A 25,764-nucleotide genomic window follows, 5' to 3' on the forward strand; every position below is an offset into this window, starting at 1 on the left:
AGCAAGGGCCGCGAGTGCCAGACAAGTTCCCCCAAGAACCTAATCGTGTTCAGTAATTACCAAGACTGGTTTTTCTCTTTTTTTTTGCTCCTCCCCCCCCCCCCCCCCCCTTATCTCTTGCTCTTTTTTCACAGCACCCGCATGCTCTTTTCTTCTCTTTCAATCTCACGCGCTCTCTCCCTGTCTGTTGCATTTACTAAGCTGCTTGTAATATGTTTATGGTTTCGCTTTTTAAACCTTTTCTGCAGTTTTCCAGTTTTTTGCTGGATGAAATTTTAGGATGAGGATGAGAGAGATTGCGAGAGAAAAATAACTGAGACACTCCCACTTCAGTTAATTTCTAAATTGCTTTATGTGGCTGATGCCGAAAAACCCAGCCCGTCCTCCTGACTGCCTGGAAATTATAAATAATTGTAACAGATGCGCCAATATGGCCGGCCTCCAATAAACGAGGCCCCAGATAATTTGACCAACCCCGTTTGACAGGCCAATTTAATAAAACATGAACAAAATCTTCCTCACTAATAATTTATCATCCCCTCTCCTCCCCTTTGGTTAAAGTTGATTACCCTGGCAGTTAACAAGGTCACGCCCAGATGCCAGGTTTCTGATAATGCAATCAGAACTTGTTGGAAAAAAGGTGATGACATCCTGTGCGGTTTTCCTCACTTACCTGGCCTCCCGGTACAGCACAGTTGTGAATGCCTCTATTTGTCAAAAAGGCTTCAGTTTGATGTGTTGTGTAGAAAACGCACTTGATAGCAGCAGGTGAGGTTGTTTTTTTTGTCTCTGAGTGTTTCACACCTTTATATCAAGGATTTAAGAAAAGAAAGGTGTTAATGTGCAGTGAGGTGATGGAGTCAAGAGGTATGTGGGTACATGTTAACATCAAGATAAAGACATTAACGAAGTTTCACGTAAAATGTGTCAACTTACTTTTGAGTGAATGGCTGCGTCTGTAAAGCTAAACATATTCTGTCCCTTTAAAAACGACCAAGTCCCTGCAAACATCATGAAGGATCTGTTGAAGTGTGAAGATTGAATGTCTCGTATAGTTGACATGGACATTACAAAAAACATACTTGCATGGATTCATTTTAAGAATGTGTACATCACCACGTGCTTCTCCCTGTGACGGCCCTCTGCTGTATCCTGGTCCTCTTCAGTTTGTTTAGGGTTGTCCCTGCTGTGTGCTGAGGTGTGCAGGTGCTGCAAGACCCTGCGAATAGACACTGATAAAGAGATGGGCCATGATAATACACACCACACGCTAACCCACAATGTTTTTAGTGGTAGATGTGCTGCCCCACCTCCACATGACACATCTGTTTGTTGACTTCAGTTTAAGGAAATGTAACTTAGACATCCAGAATGAAAGCTGCACTCCGCTCAACCAAACACTTTGACACTGTCGATTTTTTTTGTTGCATTGTTCCAGAGCTCATAACATTGCATTATGGACTATTACTATTGTATCAGGGCTAACAGTCTCTCTGTGTCTCCTATAGATTACACCATGTATACTTTAATTTGTGATTATAAAGTAAAAAAACTTGGCTTTTTTCTTTGATTTCACAAAAATGATATTTCCTTTTTCCTATCTTTTCGATTGCTAAACAAACCAAGTTGTCTTAACTCCACCTCGCCTAACCACAATTTGTCTTTGAACAATTTTATCTGAATTATCTGCATTCATTTCTGGTTGTGGCAATATTAGTAATAATTTAATTTACCAGTACATTGTGTTCCACACACTTTTCGGTGTTCGGTTTGAATGATGGTCCACAACCAGTTTATAACTCTTCTTCATTGGGAAAAAACAGTCAAAGATATTTTGACATGTCACAATGATGTATCACTACTTACTATTTACTTATTAAATACTTATACTTATTATTCTCTTGAGTGTGATCTAAACTAAGCTTCAAATGAATCTTCAGTCATTCTCACATTAAACACATGCATTGCATGTGCTTACTGTAACTTTGGATTCAGACCTTCTTGCAACACTACCTTTCCTTTGTTCTCACATCTTTTTGTATTTCCCTCCTTACAGGCAGTGGTGTCAGAGCAGGTTCATGCCGTAGCTCAGAGTCGTAGCCCGTCTGACCAGAGCTCCAACCCAGGCGCAGATCCCAGGCCAGAGGACAAGAGCCTACAACGCAGATCCACCAGCTCCCTAAAAAGACATCAGGTAGATTAGCGCACACACAACTGCTAATTATGTCAAAGACAGCATGTGGGGCTGACATGCCCACGCTTATCCATCACTACTTTGCTACGATTAGATCAAAGCTACAAAGAGGGGCTACGAAGGAAACGATCTGTAGAGAATCATGTGATATACCAGACCCTGGCTTTGCCAACCTTTGTCCTGAACTCCACAACACACACAGATGCCCCTCCTACTGTGACCAGGCCGAAGTGTGCTGCTGGTTTCACGCATGCCTTGGGCTCAGGCCCTGGCTAATTTACCGCTTCAGCAGTACATTACGAACAAAAAAGAAGCTTTTGATCTTCTCAGTATTCCACTCATAAGTTTGGCAGGTTAGTTTCTAGATGGCCTCACTCACTGTAAAACTGGCCTGAAGACACATTGTTTGATTAACAGCCCTGTCCTCATTATAGCTCCAGTAGACGTGCTTCTATTAGGCCGTTTATACATGTGATCTTATTATTTCTTACAGAATATAAAAACTAATTCATAGAAATAGATACATTGCATTAATTTAATCTGATGGGCTTACCTTTTTTGTAAGCACTGCTCTGCTTGCCTTAGGACATGCACATATACACAATCAGTCTGTTGACAACACATATTTTTTCATCTCACAGAGGGATTCTAATTGATTTCTATGTAAAACATTTTTCATACCTTTATGCACTGAATGATAACATTAAGCATACATTTTACTTGATCTCAAATGTCTAAGAAACTAAGACAACCACAGTACAGTCACTTTTCTGGAATTCAGCATTTTGAACTTTTTCATTACCCTAACCTTTTCTGTGTATATCAAATGATGAGGCTCACTCATCCTTCTTCTCATTACTTGGGCTCAGCATGGTGCACTATTATAGTGAAAAGTCTTTAAATGAGTACGTCCCTGTCCCGTCTTGACAGGCTTCACTAGATGTGATATTGTAGTTTTCCCCCCCTGACCACACACACATCTGTTGCATACGTACTTTACATTTAAAAATTACAATTTGATGCTGCTGCATGATCATATGGCAGGAGCTTGGCCAGAGTAGAGCCCACAGAGATTTAATCCAAATTGCACATTTTAATATATCAGGCTGACATGTAGTAATATATCCTATATATCTACCTCATTGGCTGTTGATCTCCCCGAACAAATTGGTGTGGACAGCTTCTACTATGTCACCAAGGGGGTGTTTACAGTAAGTGTTGCCTACTTAGGGCCTTTGTCACTTCATTTACCAACTTTTCACATACGTCTACCTTTAACAACATTTTTAACAACATCAAGTCTAAACTTGCGTTCATAGAAACACGTGAACGTTTTATGCAGTAGTTGCTGTTAGCTTCTCATTGTCCAAGTATGATGATGTTCCATAGAAGCCATAAACCTGCTGCGCTCTATTCAAACAATAATACCAAGCTGCAAGGTCAAAAGCTGATGAAACAAGCCCTCCGTGCATCCTATTGTTGCCACCTAGGGCACAATGTGCAGCTCTTTCAGTTAGTGCCCTTAAGTGATGTGATTATTGGCTGAGGTGACGAGCAGTCACAGTGGTGCATGACTCAGAGTTTGTTACACACTGGAGGTGAAAATCAGGTGCTGTGTTTTTGTCATTAAACGATTGTCTCTGGATTTGAGTGATGAAAGTTCACTTGGATTTGGGAAACTTGATTTCAAAGAATTAATAAAAGTTAATTAATCTATAAATGATTCATGAAAAGTCTATTAATCAGACTCCAGAGTGCGACCTAAATTCTGTGAAGTGCGACTGAAAACTTTTCTAGGCCGCTTCCTCATTTCATCTTAAATTACCAAGTTTGAGGTTTTCTTCAGTTTACAGCTTTACCTCTGTCAGAGTTTATTTTATATCCAGTCAAATTTGGTATAGTACAATGAAATATCCTGAACTGAATCGATATCGAATCTGAAGTTGAATCGAATCGAGACCATGTTTGTTTGTATCTTGTGGTTTACCTAGAACATTCAGCTCTCAGGTTACTGGCTCTTTAGAGCATCTGTATCTGTTGGTCTTTAGAATTCTTTTACTCCTTTTAACATTTTTGTATGGGCAACACATTTGATGTACATTTGCTTTGTGTGTGCTAGTGTGCGTGTGTGTCGGTCTATGTTTGTCTATCTACAGTAAGTATGTTTCCTTCTTGTCCTCCGCTCGTGTGCATGTGTACAACATTCCTTTTCATCTGAGAACCCTAACAAGTTCAGCTTTGAGAGCTCCAGACACACACATGACACGCTGCTGCAATCATAAAGAGGCCCATTGATGACAGTGACCCCTCTCTCTCCCTGGGAAATGGAGGGAGAGAGGGTGGCAGAGAGGTGAAAGGAGGAGGGAGGGAGGCAGGCGAAGAAATATTTCTTCTTTGCTACACAACCGGTGACACTGATCCCTCAGTAAATAAGAGTTTTACTCTGGCATACACACAGACTCTGTTTAGATACCGGCCTCTCCCATCACTGCCCTGTGCTCCTCCATCTGCATTGCACTGTCATGTTTACAGAGTCATTACAGGGTGTGATGTGCAGGTCAGGTCATGGCCAACCAGCTTCCGAGCTGAGGTAGACAGCGGGCACATCTTTCTTTACCTTTTGTTCTCTGCTTTTTATCTTTCGAGCCTGTCTCATGGAACATTACCAACAATGTCCCAGCATAGAGGATACCTCGCAAACAGACGGCACTCATGTGTTTTCTGGACAGCAGACCGCCGTGCAACTGGACCACAGAGAACATCTGCAGCAAATCTCCATCATTTGTCAGTGTCACCATGTCATCCTCCCCTGTACCCCTTCAGACAAACACACACAGTTTCTCTGCTCTGGTTCTCACCTAGAGCGGAGGTGGGATTTAAGAATATTCAGCTCATTATTGAGTAATAATAATCTCCAGTATATGTATTTCTACCTGGAAAACCTATTTAGAACTTCTTCAATAAGTCATACTTCATAGTTGGTCATCTTTACTTTAATTCCTGGACACTGATCTGCTTTGGATTCCCTTTTTGGCCCCTGTGCTTCCCCCATGTACACACAAGCTAAGCCAGTTGGCCTTACACTCTTCAGGAATATGCAGATCAATCTGCTAATTAGTTACATAGAGTCATTAAGGCTGAGTTAGAACACATGGTTGGCAGGCATGCAGGCGTGAAAGCAGAACTGGGCACATCAGGTCACTGGAGTCAACTGTAGCCCCGGGGCACATTCCCAAACACAGGAACATGTCAGTTTCTGTACAAATGATTTTTACAAATATGCAGATTGTAGTGATACAACTAGACTGTTGTCATTAATGACAAATATGTTCTTGATGTTGTAATATTTTTGGAGTGTAAAAATGTTCTGCCTTTGCTATTAAATGTACAGTATTTTCATTGTTACTGTTTTGCTCTGCAGAATTGAGCAATTACCTGTTTGCGTATCACGTCACAATTTTACAACAATATTTGATCGTGAGTTCAGTTTTATTGTGTTGGATTTCATTTGTATGCATGCGCTTCGGCAGTAGGCCCTTCAGATATGATTTCTGCCACCATTGTCAGACACATGGAGCACTGGGACCTGAATTATTAAAATACACTTGCCATTGCCTCCAGCAACCACAGTTGTTCAAATCAAGCAGTGCGGAAGTCTGTCGTTTTATAACTGTAATAGAAAACAAATATTGTAATAGCCACCAGAACACACTTTTAAAGGGAGGGGCTAGTGTTGATCGACCATCCTTTCTTAAACTTTTTCCCTGCACCTCCTCCTCCTGGACTCCTCTTTCGCGCCTGCCCAAGGACTGCTGTGTATTTAGTCGTATTGCATATTTTAGCCTGCCATCTGGTCAGCCCTGCTTGGCACCACGGGGATCCTCCCATCCTCTCATATTCATATTCCACTAGCATATTGTTCCCACTGCTTTTCTACAGCGTGGTCCCAGCCCTTCTTGACTTCTTTCCACCGAAGAGGCTGGCAAACTGCACTCCCCCCTCCTAATCGGCACCTCTTCCAGTTGTCCTATCAAGTGTAACCTGGAGGCCCCTAGTAGAGCAATTAGAGCGGCCTCCCTGCCCACCTCTTGTAATGAAGCCCAGCACATTCTGGAATCTATAGCCCCTTTAGTCTCCCCTAATGGGACATCATTATTGTCAAAGAAACAATGTAAATGGAAATGAACATACTCATTAGCCAGTCGCAGGGAGAAACCTTTGCAGCTCTCAGCTTGCAACTACCGCTCCCAAGCGCGCACACACACACACACACACATACACACACACACACACACACACAAAGTTAGCCTCCCCCTTTCAGCTTCTGCAGACTGCTGCTCCAGCTTGCTTTATTCCTCTGGTAGCATGTTTGTTTGAATGTGCATACGTGTGTACTGAAGAAGACAATGTGCATGTTTCCTCAAGGTGAAAGGGAAATGGAATGAACTGGTTATTCCATTATTGGCAGTCACTCATTGCTTCTACAGATGTTAATTGTTGTGTGCACAAGTTCTCACCCCAGTGCTCCTTTGCTCACCTGTCCCAGAGTGCACCTGTGCAGCGGTCCAGGTCCCTGTCCCCAGCCAGCAGTGCTGACTTGGATAGTGGGAGGAGAGGAAGAGCAGAACACAGGGTTCAAGACCTTGAGGAGATGCTGCAACTGAAGGTAACTAGTTACTAAAATAGATTCATTCCTCTCCTTTTCTGTTGTCTACACTAATCTGTTTATCCCTCGCTCTTCTTTGAGGTTAATGTCTTTAATTTCATTCAGCCCATATCAGCTTCTTTGCCTTTTACTGTCTCGATCTTCTCTCTCAGTTTTCCACACATGCCACTGGCTGGTGACTGCCATTGAATTTGAAATACTCAAAGATATAGTTTGCTGAATGGCACAGCAGTGTCCGGCTGATACGCTGATAGTTCAGAGCAGCATATGGGTCTAATGGAGCCGCTTATTCCTGTAGCCACTATCTCACATATGATTGCTGCTATCAACGGCTGGGTTGTAATCAGTCTGCAGCACTTCAACAGTCGTGGTCTCCAAAGGGTTCAATTCCTCTTCTGCTGTCACTGCCTCCTCCATGACCTTCCTTTACAGTGTCTTATACTCACAAACACACACACAAGTCTTTCTGTAGTTATGTAGAGACTCCTTGACAGTGTATTCGCAAGCCCCTTACCTTAACCACTACACCTATATGCTTAACCCTGATCTTAACTCAATTCTAACCATAACCTTAAAACCAGGTTCAAACCCTTAAACAGTATTTGTGAGGACAGACTTAAATGTCAAAATGTCCTGACAATGGCTTCAACCCTAAGTTTGTCCACACAACCATAGAAGACATGTTTGCACAATTATTCTGTTAGGACATTGACCTCTGTTCAAGGTTGCCATCCTAACACAAACCCTACCCCATAACCAATTTATATGTAACCTTAACCTTCACCTTACCTCCATTCACACCTTACCTCTAACCCGAACTCATCAGGACCAGTCTTTGGTCCCAAAGAGTTGTCGTTGATTCCAACAAAGGTTAACAAAAACATTCATACAGACACACAAACAGAGTGCGTAGGCAGTCAAGCAGCAGGAGACAAGCTACTCTGGTGAAAATGGATGCAGCAGGTCCTCTTTTTTTTTTATACCTTAAACGAATAATCTTTATTAGCCCTTTAACCTTCACATGCTCTATGACGTCTGTCCATGTTTTTCTTTTCTCTCTCACACTCCCTGCCAGAAAAAGACACCAATTTGTCCTTTCTCCTCCAATGTTTCTATTAAGGTCTCAAAATGTGACCTTCTCCCCTCTTATTTTATGCCCTTAGATTATGTTTTTCACGGCCATTGTCTTATTTTGTTCAGTCTTCCTCCTAAAGCTTGTTGCCTGTCTTTATCCTTTCCATTTTTAGACTGACCACTGAGGGAGTGATTATGCAGAGGTCACCATCCTTTGAACATAGTCCCAGGAACACATTAGGCATAATTTTCTTGTCAGATCTGAAAGTGTGTGAATTACATCACTAGCAGGCGCCTAGTCAGATGTTAATGCTCAATGGACTCAGATGACACGCTTGACTGTCTTAGTTAATGGTGCCATTTAGGTGTCTGCCAGTTGAGGGGCATTTAGTAAAGGTATGCACAGGAGGAATCCTGATTGCCAACTCACATCTTTGACCACATTAACGAGGGCATTAGTTCAAAGTATTATTTGGGGGTTATGCCTTTTGCTTGGATCTGGCATTGAGCAACATGCCCTCCACCAGCTGCAGTTAAGACCTCACCTCCAGCCACTTGCAGTACAGTATTTCACTCTGTCCAGTCCATTGTTCTTCACTTGATCCAATCCAAGTCTTTCCAATAGAATGCCTTTCAAATTGGGTACACCAACCATTGACACGTTGACCTCAGCAGCAAGCAGCAGCAGACAAACAAACAATTCTTCTAATAATGGCCTCCTCCCCCCCTTCTGCACACTTTCAAGTAAACAGTAGCTGTTGCTGTGTAATTATTTTTCAGCTTGAGAACGTCCACAGATGTGTATGCTGGCTGAGTAGGGGGGTGTATCGATCTGTGGGCAAGGGTCTGTGGCCTGATGACCAAAGCTGAGCTGCCCAGGGGAAGATCTATAAGGGGCCTGGGAAGCCATGATGTGGCTAATGCCCTGCCACTTGCTCCATCCAGCCCCTCCATCAGTCAGCCCGAACTCTTCCTTGTCCTCCCCCAGCTCCTAGCACCACCAGTTAACACTGCCCCGGACTGGCCCCTTTCATTAGAGCCTTCTTTTTGAGAGGTTGGGGGCTGCTTGAAGGGGCAGAGGATGTCTTGCAGATGTCCTCTGTGAATAATCTGCACTAGGGAAAATCCATACTTGTCACATTGGCAGTGTGAACATGTATCAGTGTGCGCACTCCCGTTGTGGGTCCGGTGCCTGTTTGTGTGCTGTCTCTGTTCTCTTTGTCCTTGTTAATAATAACAGGGCTGAGGGCTCGCATTTCCCTCTCTGCAGGGCAGCCGTGTCATATCAGCAGTAAACAAGCTCCTTCCCTTCAGAAAGCACTCGACAACTCTCCCTAGCCCTGGCCACTCAAGCAGAAACCTGTCCTGCGCTCTTCCTTTCACTTTCCATTTTGCTGCGCTTTTTCACTTTCTTCTCTTTATAATTTCACTGTTCTCTCTCTTTTTTCCCTCCCATATTTCCTTCAGCTGCCTCGCTCTCTTCCCTTGCTCTCTTTCCACCTCTGTTTGTCCTGCCTGTTGAAAGTGTTTTCTCCATCGCCCTCACTGTTAAGGTCAGTGTGATGGGGAGGAGGGGTGCCCCTGACAAGAAAAATCTATATGTTGTCTTCTCTTACTCCTTCTTTAAAGCAGGAGCCCAATCTCGCTGTGTTTTAATAGCTGTCAACAACAGTGGCAGCAGCACACCCTCTGCTACAATCCCCACCAACACAACAAATGCCGGTCATCAGTTGGTTACTCCAGTGAGCGAGTTTCTTTGCTGGCTCAAGTTTGTATGTGTGTGTCTGTGCGTGCGCCTGTATGTCCCCCTTGGTGTTCTGTGACTCGTCATTTTAATGTCATTCTTTAATGATCCTCAGTTGCCCAGTAAGAGTAGAAGCACTTGTCAAGGAGTGAGGAGATGATGATCTGAACCTGCTGGTTTCTGTCAGGCAGAGGTGTAGACCAGTTTAAATATGGAGGGGCTTTCCATAGTTCCACTGGCACACTGCTCTGCCAGTATACATGAAGCTGACTCTCTTCTTCATTTAACATATCTTTCATTCGATGTGAACGACTTTGAAAAACAAAAGAAATCTTGTCCCTGTGCCTTACAGATGGAGGAGAATGAAGAGCTGAGGAGGGCTCATGATAAACGACGAGAACGTCTGGGTCTCATTCAAGCCAACTACAAGAGCATCAGAGACCAGCTGAAAGAGATGGAAAAATCCCATGGCTTGTGAGTGCACTGTTTAATTTCCCATCTCACTACACTTACGACCAAAAATACATCTCAATGGACTTGTTGGTGAACCCACCGAACAGTCTGAAAATGTGACATGCGTACATAAAGGTTCTTGCAGCAGCAATGTGCAGCGGACATTTCAAAGCACATAACTCAACTTGCCTTATGTTAGAAGCCCTTGAGAAATAATACAACCCCTGAAACAGCTCACAAATAGTCTCAGAATAGTCTTAGGGCCTCATTGCTCCCCACATGTTGTCTGACAAGACCTAAGTGCTGGATTTGGGGGAAATAGGCGGAATTCCGTTCTTTGCCTTTGAAAAGCTCAGAGATGTTTTTAAGCTTGGTCAACTTGGGCTGTTTGGTGCCAAGCGGGTGTGTGTTCTTCTGCGTCTCTTCTCCCTTAGTGTTCATTAGGATGTGGGAACCAGTGGTTGGAGGTGTCTGGTCCTGCGGTGCAAGGTGTTTTTAGAAGGCCTGTGAAGGGAGGAGGGAGAGGAGGAGGAGGGAGGAGGAGGAGGAGGAGGAGGAGGAGGAGGAGAAGAAGAAGGAGGAGGAGAAGGAGGGCCATTTCCAGCTTCGACCTGTCATCTTCACCAGAAATCATAGGATTATACACAAACATGCTGTAAAAAGTCATTAGTATGAGGGCCCTTTTCTTTCTATTGTCTCCCCCAGTCTTTTCCCCCACTTTTTTCCAGTGTGTTTTATTTTCTCTAACAGCATCTTTGAGTGCATTTCTAAATGTAGCTTAAGGTGCATGTGTTTGGTGGCCACGCGGGAGCAAAGTGTTGACCCCCGTCAGCTGTTTTCTCTCCGGGTTAATTAAAGAAAACAGCAGTGCAATGTGAGCCCGTGTGAAAGTGGAGTGAGTGTGAGAGCGTGTTCAGCGCCGGGCTCGACTCGGCTCATGTCAGCTCAGCGCGGCTCAACAGCATGTGTCTGAGACAGTGGGAACAAAGACAGAGAGCTGTACAGGGAGCAAAATACGGGAGTCCACCCCAGATGTGCCTTTGTTCCACATTTTAACAGGTTATCAAAGAAATGTTAGTGTACTTTTATTCGAAAAAGAAAACATACATGTTTCTGTAATAAGCCAATCCGGGCTGTGGTTATGAGTCGAGAGCTAAGAGGACCCAGATGTACAGTGTGTTGTCTCAGTATCTGTATTTCATGACTGATTTGACATGAAATTGATGCAATAGGCAGCTCTGCCCTTTTCAGTCAAAGCCCACCATGGCACCAGCCAGTCACTCAATGTTATGATCCTGGCATTCATTTGGCATTAAGCCCCATCCTCAAATAGCTGTTAAACCCACTGGGGTAATGCCAGGCTGAATGAGAGACAATAGAAAATGACTTAAATACTCCCATTAGTGCTGGGGAATCAGGGCCCTAACAAGTCAGTGGGGATAGGCGTTGAGTCTCATTGCATTTTGAGCTTGTTAGGGATTTCCCTGTAGCTTCCATGCTGTGTTGTTGCCTTTTTGGAAAGATGCAGGGGGTCGTTTTTTGTTCCCCCTTTGTGTGCCGGATAAAATGATAAAACAGTCTGCGTCTTCCTCCTTACCTGACATAGGTCTGTAACATATATAAACATGTATTTACGTGACTGTATGTATGAATATATATATATAAATATATATTAGAATAATTATTGTTAGACCATAACATCGTTCTTTGGTACGATTTCGATTTTAGTTTTCTTTCATATAAATCCTCTCTGATCAGCAAAATAAGGTATCGAACAATGTTGCTGTATGTGATGGCCAGCTGTTGAATGACGTCACCCGGGTTTGTGATAATGAACTCCGCCCAGGATAGAACTACCAGCCAATCACAAAGCACGCACAGCTTCCTTTGGCTCATCAGCATGCAGGTGGTGCGCAGTTGGCCAGTCCCAGTGAAACTACCCTGCCATTCACCATTACCACCATATTTTCCCAAAATGGCATGAAGGAGAGGGGGGAAATCGCCAACTTCTTATTTATATTAGAGAAGGGAAAAAGTTTTTTTAATCAGACAGGGGATGATGGGGGTGAGCAAATAAAATTAAAGGTTATTAAAGCATCCGTACTCTGATCAAAGTTGCGCCCATAAACAGATTCCCCCTGAATCAGAGCAATTAGCCGTAGCGGTGTGGAAAAGTTCTTTCTATTTCCTTCTGCTTAATAATGGAAACTCGGATACCGCGGGGAAGGAAGCACTGAGGCCTCAAGTAGATAGCTCTCTCCTGGCTCCGTGTTCAACAGCTTTTAGACCCACCGTCAACAAATAAAAATGTATAAAGCTTTAGCGTGACTTAATAAAGCTTCATACACCTTTCATAAGACATGCAGTTGATACACTACACAACTTAAAATCACACAGAGAGAATTCAGCCGTGGGTAAATTATCGTGGACGATTACAGCTCCAGGCAGTATTAGGATTGTTCAGACTGAATTCACTGTGCTTGCAGTAGAATAAGTAAAAGTATCAATCTCTGTGACTGTACTGTGAGATTATCCGTTAAGTAGCTTTGCACTCTGGGAAACGAACCCAAGCTCACAGATGCACACACACACACACATACTCCCACATACATACACTACGAATAAGTTCAAGGGCTCCAAATTGCTCACAGGGGCATTAGCAGTATTAAATGAAAACATTTGCCGTTCCTCGGTAGCCTCCAAATCCCAGGCACTAGGGTTTAACTAGTATTAGCATAGTATGGCGGCGTCTACGTAGCCAATAATGACCACAGGAAAAGGAGCCCTTCGCAATAGCAGTGACCCTCACAATCCATTTCCACACCTCTACCTCATTGATTGAGTGAAAATGAGGAAATATAGTGTGTGTGTGTGTGTGTGTCTGAGATAGAGAGAGAGACAAAAATGGTTCTTGCTACTCATCTGCTAGTTTTGCAATCTGTGGATTTCTCACTAAAAGCTGTTTTAGTTTGCAAATGAAAGGCTAATTGGAATTGAATGTGTTGGGCAAAGACTGATTGATGAGTCGGGTAGTGTGCAAGGATGCAGTTTCGGGCTGTAGGGATGTTCTGTGTGTGTGTGTGAGATTGTTTGTGTTGAAGGGGAAGTCCAGTGGAGGGGGCCGCTACTGAGCACAAAATGTCATTAAGTATTCATAAGTAAGGTGTAGACATTTGAATGACCTCGTTTGTGAGTGTGTTTTTGCCATTATTTACATTTGCATGGCACACAGGGAATGGTCCCCTGCCCTGCCACACAGGCAGTGCCCTGGGCTTTAACAAACATGCATACGTGTGTACATGATTTGCCACTGAAATGTCAAAGTCAAGGCTGTTCATTTGAATATTGCTAAAGATGGCTGAATAACAAAACGAGAGTGAGACTAAGGGGTCTTGTTACCCCAAGTGAACTGACCAGAGGGAGCAAGGTAATGTACAGTACCAGCCATTTTCCCCTTGTTAGTATGTTTGCTTTTCATGCATGTATGTATGTTTGCGTGGCTATCTGTTCAATATGTGGAACCTGCTTGCCTCTACATTTTGCATTTTTGCTCTGAGCATAAACACTGATCTTGTTAGGACCAGTAAACCTCATGGGAACCACAGCCCGGTCATAAAAAACGTAATTACTTAGGTCCTGGTTAAGGTTGGAGATGAGGTTTTGGTGAGACTGTGATTGGAAGTCAATGCAAAGGCCTTATATTGATAGCTAACCTGTGTTTGTGTCCAGGCCTGGTGGAAGGATGCAGCGTGCTGAGCCTTGGCAGCTAAGACAAGAGAACAGTGATGCAGTGTGGAATGAACTGACATACCTGAAAAACCTCACCAGGAAACTCTCCACTGAAAAGTAAGTCACATGACACCCAAGTCCAACACAGATTTTCCCTGCCTTGGAAATTTGAGTATAAACACACAATGCTGACAAGAAGGCAAGACAAATCACAACACCAAATTACCAATAGATACTCTATATTGTTGGGAAGAGATAGGAAAGCAAAAGCCCACGTAGGTCTGGCCATTCCATGTGTTTAAAACTTTCTCTTACATATGCACACAAATACTCACACACTCCCAGTGTCCCTTCTTGTTTGTGGGTGTTGAAATTTTGAGTGTGCCCTTCGCAGCTTCACAGCATCCACCTAGCCCTCCACATCATTACCAGCCAGCGGGGGGCCAAAGCAAGATCGTTACACTGTGTTCTCATTTGTGAAATCGGCTGCCCAAAAAATTCACTCATAAAAGTGGAGGAAGTAAAATCACATTATCAGAATCCCTGGACGTGTCTTTGTGAAATAATTGTATTTTTAATGGAACATTTAGGCCAAACTGTAGTCTTGTTGCTGATGTTATTAAGCGAGTGTCAATAAGATACTTTACATACTCGGTCTGTAAAGTCTGACCCGAGTGCCTTATTTCATTCTTTTTTGCTTAGTTTTTCCTCTCATTCCGTCTCTCTCTGTCCTCCTGTCTGCATCTTTTCTACTGTCTCTGGGTGTAGTGTAGCCATTGTCTTGTTTGATCTAAAGAAGCCCCCTGTTACAGAACCCCTAACACTGACCTAGTATGATACTACACAAAGCTTGGCCTAAAGCCACAGTCTTCCTCTCCCCTGTCTCCCCTAGCCTTCACCTCTCCTCACCTCTTCCCTCCTCTATCCAATGCCTCGGTGCCGTCCTCTTCTCCTCTTACTTGCCTTCCCAGTTGCCTCCCTCCGGCCCTCCGTGATGCTGCAGTAGGCTGAGGCCAGAATTCTGGAACTTGCCAGCCCCCCCTCTCCACCCCCCCTCTACTGCTTTCCCCTCTGCTCACCCCCTTGCCCTGTCCTCCTAATCCCAGCTGAGCTCATTATGATATAGCCCGGCTGCCTCTCTCCAAGCCTGAGCTGTCCGAGCTAATTACAGGCTAGCAGCCCCAGTGCCGCCGATGCTGCCTGTTAAGGGATGTCCATCCACCTGCCTGCCCGCCTGCCCGGCCACAACTTGAGCTGAGCAGAGCGGAGTGCTGGCTGGTCTAGGGCTGGGGCCTGAGGGGGCGGGGGGGTTACACTACAGTGAGCATGCAGGGTCCTTGGACATGACCTGCGAGGGAAACCACGAGGGATGGTAAGCGCCTGGCGTCTCTTCTAACTGTGTAACCGGCCTGTCCTCCGGGGTTAGTGTTGATCCCCTTCATGTGCCCCTGACCAGCCTCACCTCATCTCCTCCATTCCCGCCCCCAGGACCCCTCCTTACTCGGGTGGCTGGTGCAAAGTAAACTTGGATAGGATCTCTACACTTGGGCTGTGTACAGATGTGTGCCGTTCCAGGGCACACATCTGTACAAATGCACAGCTCAGAGTGTTAAACTAAACAAAAGCATACTGCCCATCTCTTTTTCGAAGGAACAGTGTTCTGGTTGCAAAATTCTGTTCAGAGGCAACAGAGAGGGCAAAAGTTGGTATTATGAACAAAATAACAACAGCTTCTGCAAACAAAACTGCCAGGAAACTCATGGGGTAAGCAGTTATAGCTTGTTGTTCCGTTGACCGTATTGTAATGATTGTGCTTGTGAAGGTTATGCTAGATAAGTGCTAGCAATGATCCACTAATGGATAATTAACTCCTGGCAGCGGAAGAATTTAGGGGCAAATAAATACCCCTTATAAAGCTTTAAATACCTAGTGGCAGGCTTTAGAGGAGAGATTCTGTTTAAACTCCATTTGTCTCTCATTTCTCCTCCTCATTGTCATGAGATTGCGCACAGATGCTCCCTATCACCTCTTCCGAAGGCAGCACTTGTAAAACAGTGTCTTGAGGCCCAAATGACCATTTCCTAGAATTAATATTGCTGGGATAACTCCTGCTCAGTGGGTCCCAACAGTGTTAAGAGAAGGTTATAAGGCCCAGGCACCCCCTGTAATCTCCGCTCTTGAATGAGATGTTAAGGAAGAAGGTGAAACAGGTTTGTTTCTCTGCTCTTTTAGCTGATTTACTGGCTCCCTGTGGCTCAATTTCATGACTTAAGGATGCAATAAGTAACAAATTGTTTATTCTTCATAACTCAAACCTGAAAATGATAGCATGCACCTGCAGCATGAACTACTTGTCGGGAGGACGAACAATGTTCAAGCATGTCAGTGAGCTTGTGTTAGCTGCCACTTCACATCTTAGCTGAGACTTCTACATCAGACAAACAGCACAGTTGACCTGGTCGGATTTAGCATGGCTGAAATATCACATACTAATTTAATAGAAGGATGCCATCATGTGACATTTTCACATTCTGAGAAGATGACGTACATTAGACCTCAATGGTCAGTTTTAAACTATCAGGTTAATCTCTTGTCAGATTATTATTAATTATAGTTTAGGTATTGTTTAAAAAAACAACTAATAAAGATGTTAATTACCTCAACCAAGCAGGTTATGTTTTCACCCCTATGAACTATGAATTTATTAACGACATTCTTCTGGATTAAAAAAGTAACCACTTGAAATCAGTTTTCATGTACTGATGCCAAACAATCAATTATATAAACTTTTTAAAATAATGCTATATTTCTACTTTCATGGTTCATTCACCAAACATTTTAATTGCAGAAAAACCTTCATTTAATAATGCACTGATTGTGTTCCACACAAAAGCGTCCAAGCTCTCAACATTTCATGTTTTTTAAAAGCAAAGGGGACAAAATGTATTAGGGACACCAAGACTAATTTGATTGAAATTTCTTGCCAAGTAACAATGTGCAGGGTGAGCTAGAAATGTTGCCTTGGGGTCGTTTTATCTGCCTCATTACGCATCGGTCTGCAGCACTCCATGTCCATGCTTGTTAATTGTTGTTAAAGGTCTGTTGGCAAAAAGAGGCAGGGATTATTTAGGCCTCATAAACAGAATAAACACATGCAGCGCATCCTCAGATTTAAGATGCTATGCTCAGACAACATCAAAGCATAAATTAGCCAGCGATTACTGGGGGAAAAAGCCTTTGAGATCATTTGCTTTGCAGCAGCAGTGAAACCTCCTCTGCGGAGAGTGACCATTATGGATGTGAACCTCCCCAGTAAGCGACGTTGACACTAATTAAGTTTAATAAAGTTTACCCTGATGCTTCTCATATTTTTTTAGTTTCATCTTGATTTGCTAAAAGGTATTAGAAGTAATGAGTCTTTTGCCCCCCTGGACCAGGGCTTAGTTGGAGGAGGGACACATTTGCTCAAACACACACACAAACAGAATGTTTTATTCATGATTTAAATTCAGACAAGTAAGGTTTTTCCTTCATTAATTATTTGATAAATTAATTATGTTAAAAAAAAATTGCTTAACACTAACTCATTTTGATGCAAGCTTCAGTGCGCCTTCAAGTCGGGGTTTGTTTGAATAAAACAGGCAAATAGAATTAGAGAAGAAAGAATAAATTTTTTTCAAGAACCAAATCTCACGAATAAACTTCATACCTTCAGAAGGGAATGTGCTATTAAATACATCATCCATCAATCGTTTCATCCCTTCATCATTCACTCATTCATTAGCTGTACCGTTTTAGGGTCGTGGTGTGCATGGAGCCAATCCCAGCTGATAACAGGCAAACGAAAGGGGACAGGTTGCAGGTATGACACAGGGCCAAGCTAATAAATACTATAATATTATAAATATATGAAGTTTTATTTATTCAAGGACATAGTTTTATTTTAAAATAGGATACCTAGTGACACCCATCCCTATTGAACAGGGAAATGTGTGGACGTCCTAGTTTGATCCCACCAGCGGTTTTATTACATGAATGCCCATTTACCTCTTGCATCAATGGCTTGTGAACCTTCCTCTTAAAGACTCACTGTTACTGTTGCCGCTACATTGCCCACAGCTAAAACACGGCACCGAGCCATGTAAACTCCACCAGTCACCATTTCTGCTGACAGCAGTGGCTTATCCCCCCAAACTCCCTCTATGAATGAACAGCCCTCTAGCTTGACTTTAACCATGAGGGAATACTACACAGTACACACACACACACACACACACAAACAAGGATCTCTCCCCTGTGATAAAAATGCCAGAGGTGTTTTCGCTTTCTCACCCTATTCCCTGCTCTACCCGTGTATTTTTATGCGCCGAGCAAGAAACCAAAAGGAGGGCTGGCGTGTGAAAGCACAATGGCTGCAGATGATGTTGTGTTGTACACCCTTGTGGATGGAGGCTGGCAGTTGGCGCTCTAAGCTGTGTTTGGTGCAGCACAGGTAGGGATGAGATCAAATGACATGGAGTGGATAACTCAGGGCGGAAGTTCAAATGTGCAAATGTTTTAAAAACAGGGCCAGAAATGCGGCGCACGACATGGAGATCCACTGCAGACCACACCGTTAGCAAACAAAACGCCCGTTTGTTGATTTTACTCTGGTTTCTGCCAAGAAGCTTCTCTTGCTTTTTACACTCGCTGACTAATATTCCGCCTAAGGTGACGTTGCAAGTTGAGAGGGAGTTGAACACTTTGGCTGGCTTCATTTGATTTGTCATCCAGATTTAAATAAAATACTTTGTGTATCCTATAGGAGGTTAATCTGTAGAGAACCCTCTTACCACAGTGATAGCTCGGCTATGACTGGAAAATATAGTTCAATTTTACATAAACTACAGGTTACTGGAGGTATAGTTTGACGCAGGGAAACCTCTGGAGTTTGTTTCACTTGGAGGCAGTTATAATGTGATGTAGATCTAAAAGGTAGCTCCTAAGGTTGGGATTTTTCTCAGTGCTACCACGGCCTTGCAGTGTTGCCTAAACATCCTTTTGGATTCTTAAATTTGCTCTTTTCCCATCATCAGGACCCCAGTGGCGTGAAAATAGTAAGCATCTGTTTATCAAATCATGTACTCACATGAGGAAGCAATGTGCAAGGAGTGAGACTGGAAGGGAAGATATGAGCATACACCATCCAAGAATACAGTTTTGTTCAGTGAAGAATGAAATAGATTCGCCAATTTGTTGTGTCGCCTATTGAAAAAAGAAAAAGGCAGTATATACTGTGGAAACGTGTATTTGTATTAACGGTTAATTTAAATGAGAATTTTTACATGTTGACCAAGTTGTTAAACAAATGCGTTGACAGATGCCATCTGGTGTTTTGATACAAAAAAAAACTCTCTGTAACTTTGTGACTCACACAATGCAAGTTTAGAAAAGTCTAAAATATAAACCTGAAACCAGATACATTTTTTAAATAAAATAATAGTTCTAGGCTCTTCAGTTTAGTCCCCCCCCAAAAAAATAACAGGAGTGAAAGGTGCATCAGAACATGATTCAGACCAACAAACCAAAATGTATTCCAACCAAAGAAGGTGGTCTCGCACCAGAAAAAAACTGAAAACACCATTAAACACTAGAAGCAGTTGGCAAGAGTGCTCTTGATATTATGATGGACCATCAATGACATTTATTTGGTGTATCCAAACTAGTGTCAAGTACTGCACGTGAAATTGGTAATGCTCGTAGTAATACCATAAATATATTACACTGGCAACGAAGTTAACTAAATTAACCACTTCATTTATTTCTCCATTCAAACTCAAAGACTACCATGTACTAGATGCAGCCCATGTAAGTGATGACATCAGGAGGTCATACAAAATTCTGCTCCATAAAATGCAATATGAAACTAACTGGACCAAATGTAACAAAGACATGATTTCAGACCCTGGTCCAGACGATCAGGCTTGAAATTGCCTCGAGTCCACAATGTTGTCTTTGCAAATATTGAAGCTATTACTCTCAATAATTCTTCCTGCAACATCCCGACTTATCGATGTGTTAATTTAGTTTTTTATGGCAGATTGAAGCACAAACTGCAACAACGTGAGTGTTACTGAATAAGAATGCAATAGTCCTCCATCTCTAGAGTGTGATGTTGTGAAACTGGAAGCCCCTGGCCAATGAACTACATCTGCAATCCAATCCCTCCTTCATCCAAGAAAATATGCTTATCCTTCAACAAAATTGAATGTTTTGCATCTGAACTTTGGATTAGCGTCAATACTATCCGCATCCAAAAAGGGATAAAAGAGAAACACGAGATGGAACAGGCTCCGACCACATACTGCATATTTCAGTTTGTTTGTCCCATTAACAACCTCCACACACGAGGCCGTGCCGGTGCCTCATCGACTTGAGTTCATTTATGGAGGCAAATCCATACAGGAGCGACACATATCCATCTGCTTCCTCCACCTCCCTCAGGGAGAGTCATTTGTGTACTTATTTAAGCAGCGGTCAGCCATTAGACCAGGCTCTGCTGTACTGTGTGGGCTAAAAAGCTAATTACTCCCCTTCCCTGCGCTATGGTGATAATTTTCCCAAGTCATTTTCTTGGCATATGGAAAAATCTCTCGGTTGATCTTGCAAAATAAGATTGGTCTAAAAAGTGTCTCGTTTAAGTTAATTGCCATTAGCCTCATCATAATTCATAATAACCACAAATGGCTTTTTTTTTTACACCTCAAATAGTTCAGAGTGTATCACGCACGGTGCACTCACCACTTCCCTTAACAAAGTCGGTCAGAATAAAGACCTACTGTTGTAATGAGGTAAACTGAGGGAAGAAGGCCACTCCAGTAGCAGCGGCTTGTTTCTAGTTTTCCTCTCTGACTCTGTGGCGCTGAGGGGAGGGGAATTAGGTGTGTGTTTCAGGTGTGGCTGCCTCTGTGGGCCACGTGTATCCTCAGTAGACTTCTGTTGGGGTCCTAATAATAACTTGAAAGTGCAAAGACTCGAGCATGGCTCCACGTAATTAGCCTTTAGCAGAAATCAAGCTAATTGCACAGAGGTAATTGGGCACCCTTTCCACTCTGTTTGTCTGTGATGATACACACACAGATGCACACCATACTCTCCCACCTTGGCCTTTCATGTTGCATGTCACTTTGATTTTCAGATGAATTAAAAACCATTTTAATTACCTGATTTCTTCACCATGTTGTCTTTACCATTGGGATAGAAGCCAGTGCACACAAATCAAAAGTGTCTCGAATAAAGGATCCACTGAGGAATCCAGATTAAAAAAAATATACTAATTTGACTATTCTCGTGTTGGTACTGATTTCTCATCTTTTATTGTTTTGGAACTTTATCTGGAGAATATATTTAATTGCTATTTGAGGAAAGGTTTGTAATGTGTGTGACTGCAGAGCCGGCTTGGAAGAGCAGATGGACATGTTGCGAGTCCAGGCAGCGATGGACCGGGCCACAGTGAAGGAGCTCCACCTCTGTCTTGCCAGTGAACACCAAGGTGAGCCCCTTTTGCTTTGAAGTAGAAAAGCAGTTTTGAAGACCAAAAAAATGACTGAATGGTAATGATTGTTTAAAGTTATTTTCCTTTGTGTTGGTTTGTAAATCTTTTGCCTAAATTGAATTGTACACATGTATTGTTACATGTCAATCAAAAAGTATCCCTAGCTACCCTCACTTCCTGGCCATGTGTACCAGTGTGCAGAATTAATCAGATCCCTCCCAGTGGAATTAATAGGACAACTCAATTAAGACTTGATCAGCTCCTTGCAAATTGATTGAAAGATCAAGTAGTGTTCATCTTGTCTGAATACATCATTCCCGAAGTTAAAAAGCCTATTGGCTGTAATGGATTTCCACATCCTTTTGTCAGACGCCGACCACTGCAATCGGTGGCTTTAATTTACTCGTTCAATAACAAATCTGTCCTCGATCACTTTAATTTGCTTCACAACCAATGATGGTGTCTGTTGGAGATGGAAGCCTGTGATTTAACGGGTGGCAATAATTAAAATAGTGGATTGTCTCCTATTGACAGTCTAGTCAGGAAAAACAGGATAAAAGGCGTCTTAGAAGGGGCACAATTAGTTTGATATCTTATCAAGCAAATAATCTCTAAATATAAATGTGATACAAGCCCCTTTCTTATTCACCAAACATTTTACAGCTTCTGTCATGGATCCACTTAAGGTTAATCCGTGAAGGATTGTTTATGCCTAGATTCACAGAAATAAACGGCATCATAACTTAAACGTTTTTTGTACTAATGTTAAAAATGCTCTATGTCCCAAAACAACATCAAATAGTTATCTTTTACGTTTTGTGTGGGATGATACTGCATATTATGTTGACATGAATGACAGCGAATCATTTTGCCACAGGACTGAAATGTTATAATAAAACTTTGCAATGACCAGTCTCACAATAAATGGGAACACGTGTGCTATCTGGATTCACAGTAAAGCATTAGATTGCTTGATATATTTTATAAAATAGCAACTAATAAATAAATCATTGAGGATTGTGATATAAAATCTATTGATCGCAGTTCTTAATAGTGAAAGTCAATAAGTTACATAGCCAACTGTGATGACTGAGGCAGAGGTGATCTCGTCATTAACTTTGTGAATCAATAAATGTCGGTTGTGTCAACATGTTATGCCAACAAAAGGATGGGAACCCCAACGTCATTTAAAATAAACGTTGAGAATGGCCACAACATTTACTCCTGAAGAACCTCTGTGACCCGATCAAAGGGATAGCGGGTTGATGGCTCACACTGGAATCACACTAACGAAAGGCAGCAGATGAAAGGAACAGGGCGTTTGTGCTGCAGCCCATGCGGAGACGTGGGAGGGACGTTAATGTATGCCGCAGTGCCAGGACCTCCTCCAACAGTGGGTGACTAGGGAGCCACCACGTCTTCTTATCAAGGTAGTGCTGAGGTGCCAACTCCCCAGCCACCGGCCCGGGAGCTGGATAATTGTCTCCCAACCTGGTTATGTACCCAGCAAACACGGCAGCCCTCCTGTCCTATTTGGTGCTCCGTTTGATTGACTGTGACATGCTGGAAAGACAAAAGAACAGCCTAATTCAAAGTAACAAAATTCCCTGGGCAAAGTGTCAAATGTGAAGCAAAGAAGCAGCAGCCTCTCACAACATAACCCCTCACTCTCTTTGCTCTCTCCTTCTATGGCCTCTTTTTCCCACTCGCTCTCCAAAAGATCAACTGACCTAAAAGTCAAGGTCCTGAATATTTAATGTTTCCAGCCTCGTTGTACAAATTATTTTTGGTCGTTCTGTCATGAATGTTTAACAGGCGAGAATGAAAGGCAGAAAGTTGTGTATTATTTTGTGTTGCCCTTTGCATCTAGGTCAGCAGGAAAGATATTCCAACTTCTGCAGGTGTATCTACTGTATGCCAAACATCGGTGACACTGAGGCCTACTGGATTGTGTATGCGCCCATGAATATGTGAAAATCAAATCCCCATACACTTTGACTCCGGCATCTATTCAGTTGTTATTGTAAAGTCTAAATCATATGTTTGCCAAAGCCACATTTGAAGTTCTCAGAATAAGGCAGCATGTCTGGAGAGATTAGTTGTCCTCTGGGGAAACATAGTGGACTACAAAGCAGTGCAGCCTGGGGCTTGTGTCCACAAGGGATTCAAGCACTTCTCTTCGTTTGTTTAAGATCTCCAGAGAGAGGTTGCCCATTGCATGTACCAATGTGTGTGTGTGTACTTTTGAACACTGTTTTCCTATTTCCTTGTGGGCTACTAAATAAAACACCTTTCTGTTAATCTGGTTTTGAAAAAGGTTATCTGTTAAGATTTTAGAAACGGGAGGTAGGTTTTTAGCCGTGAGATTTTCAAGACCTTTAAGCATTAGGGACAGTGTGTTCCTTTTGATTTGATCGGAAAAAAAGAAGAAGAAGCTGGACCTTAAGACGGAAATTACACATTAGTAATGCTAATTGATTTAATGTACCCTCTTTATCATCCTTCTATTGATTGAGCAGCCCGAGTTTGACAAATCATGTCACAATAACAAGCTTTGTTCCCTTTTGCAGAATTGCTTCACAAAGTGGTAGAGGAACGCCAGGTCAAAAGCAGCACTCTGAAAAAGCCTTCTGTTTCTGCCGAACGAATGGAACAGTCATTTAAAAAGGTACAGCACTATGCCATCACTAAGTGTGCCTTGTCATTGCCAATAAAAGAAACCCGACAGAGCCATAACTAAAGCACAATGCCTCTCAAACACTTTGGTTTTACTCTATGAAAAACGATTTGAAAGTGTTCTCGCTCTTGGAAGGATTGGTCATTCACAAATTTCCGGGACAAGAGTAAGCTAGGACGTTGTTTTTTTTTTGTTTTTTCAAAGTTAAAAGCAATTGTTGTTGTTACTACAGATAAAAACTGTTGGGGTGGAGTATAGGAACGTGTATTAAATTCGCAGAGAATACAACATTTTTGTATAGTAGCTCTTAGTAGCTTGCTCGTGTTTGTGCATGCATGCTTTTAAAACCCCTGCTTGCATAAGTTTATATGCCCCCCACCCTTTGACTTTCATAGCAGTGAATTATCAAGAGTAGGGATGGCCATCTAATATTTTTTGAAAGGTACGAGGCTTCAGCAGCGGGCCGACTGAGAGCCAAATAAAAGGGAAAAATTGCCTGGAGGCACAAACCCAGCAGGCATCCACTGTTCTCTTAAACAGTCTCCACCAAAGATCTAACAAATCGACTAAGTGTTCCTGGTTGCTGTCTAGTTAGGGGTGATCAGGGTAAGGGGGTGCCAGTCAGATGTCCATGATCTCGCTGAACCAGTGAGGGGAGAGTTGACCCCCCTCACTGGTTCAGCCTTTCACAGAGCATAAACTGCATGCGTGCGCTGGCACATCCCCCTGTTAGAAAATGTCAGTGGCGAGGAAAGCCTCTATGCATGCTCCCACAAGCAGGTTAAAACAGGCACCATCATTTCCACCTTAACAACAACAGGATGAACTTTGACTGTTGTTTTCAAGACTCATGTGTGAAGGAGTTTTAGAATTTATTTAAAAATGACAGATATGCAAAGGAAAAAATTAACAATGTTGTGCCACTGTGGCCCCGTCATGTATTTCGAATTTTTTCAGATTGAGCAGCTGGAGTGGAAGATGAAGTCCCTTGACGCGGAGACACAGAGGCTGAGGGAAGAGAAAGAACACTTACTTGAGGCCAACAAAGACTTGGCCCTCAACTGCCACAGACTCCAAACCTCCCTGGATCGCCTGCGGACCCAGGAAGCTGCTCGTGAAAAGGCAGCCCAGGACCAGGCCCTGGCCCAGGGGGAGCAGCACTGCAACGAGATCATGGCTGTAAAAGCCCGGCTGGCTGCATCTCAGAAAGAGACTACCAAGCTTCATCATCAGTTGATGAAGCTGAGACAGGAGCTGGGGATTCTCAGAGCAGCCAGGGACTTCTACAGGAACCATGCGGCAGGGCCAGTGCGGGCAGGTGGGATCGCTAGCAACATTAGCGGCAAGGTTAAATTCAAAACAACTCGGCTCAGAGGTCCACCACAGCAGCGCAGCCACCGAGCAGTCAGCCCCAATCAAGCCATCAGCTGGCAAGGCCACAGCCCCAGTCCCACTAAGGATGAGTGGGAGGACATGAGCGTAGATAGGTAATGATACACACGCACACACACAGACACACTTCTTCTTCCTGCCTCCCGCCTCATTATTTTTAGGTGGTAGGAGTGGAGAGGGTGGGTTGGCAGAATTGTGGGGGGCCACGCTGCATCGAGGGGACACTGTGCATATGCAAAGCGTAAGCAAATGGGTGATTGAATTTCATCTTCTGTCTAGTTGGTATTCAGAAGCCAAAAGA

At 43.1% G+C, this 25,764-nt stretch overlaps 1 protein-coding gene across 1 annotated transcript in view; it reads left to right on the top strand.

The window, feature by feature from the left end:
• cntln (centlein, centrosomal protein) overlaps positions 1-25,764 on the top strand; it is an 82,950-nt gene that overhangs the window by 22,205 nt on the left and 34,981 nt on the right. Inside the window, exons 10-16 of the mRNA XM_062388979.1 lie at positions 2,057-2,194; positions 6,741-6,860; positions 10,031-10,152; positions 13,861-13,977; positions 21,291-21,391; positions 23,965-24,062; positions 25,029-25,558. Of these exons, the coding sequence (XP_062244963.1) occupies positions 2,057-2,194; positions 6,741-6,860; positions 10,031-10,152; positions 13,861-13,977; positions 21,291-21,391; positions 23,965-24,062; positions 25,029-25,558 (1,226 nt within the window). The remainder of the gene's footprint in view (positions 1-2,056; positions 2,195-6,740; positions 6,861-10,030; positions 10,153-13,860; positions 13,978-21,290; positions 21,392-23,964; positions 24,063-25,028; positions 25,559-25,764) is intronic.

Source organism: Platichthys flesus, chromosome 5 (assembly GCF_949316205.1).
Source record: "Platichthys flesus chromosome 5, fPlaFle2.1, whole genome shotgun sequence".
In the NCBI taxonomy this organism is placed as follows: domain Eukaryota; kingdom Metazoa; phylum Chordata; class Actinopteri; order Pleuronectiformes; family Pleuronectidae; genus Platichthys; species Platichthys flesus.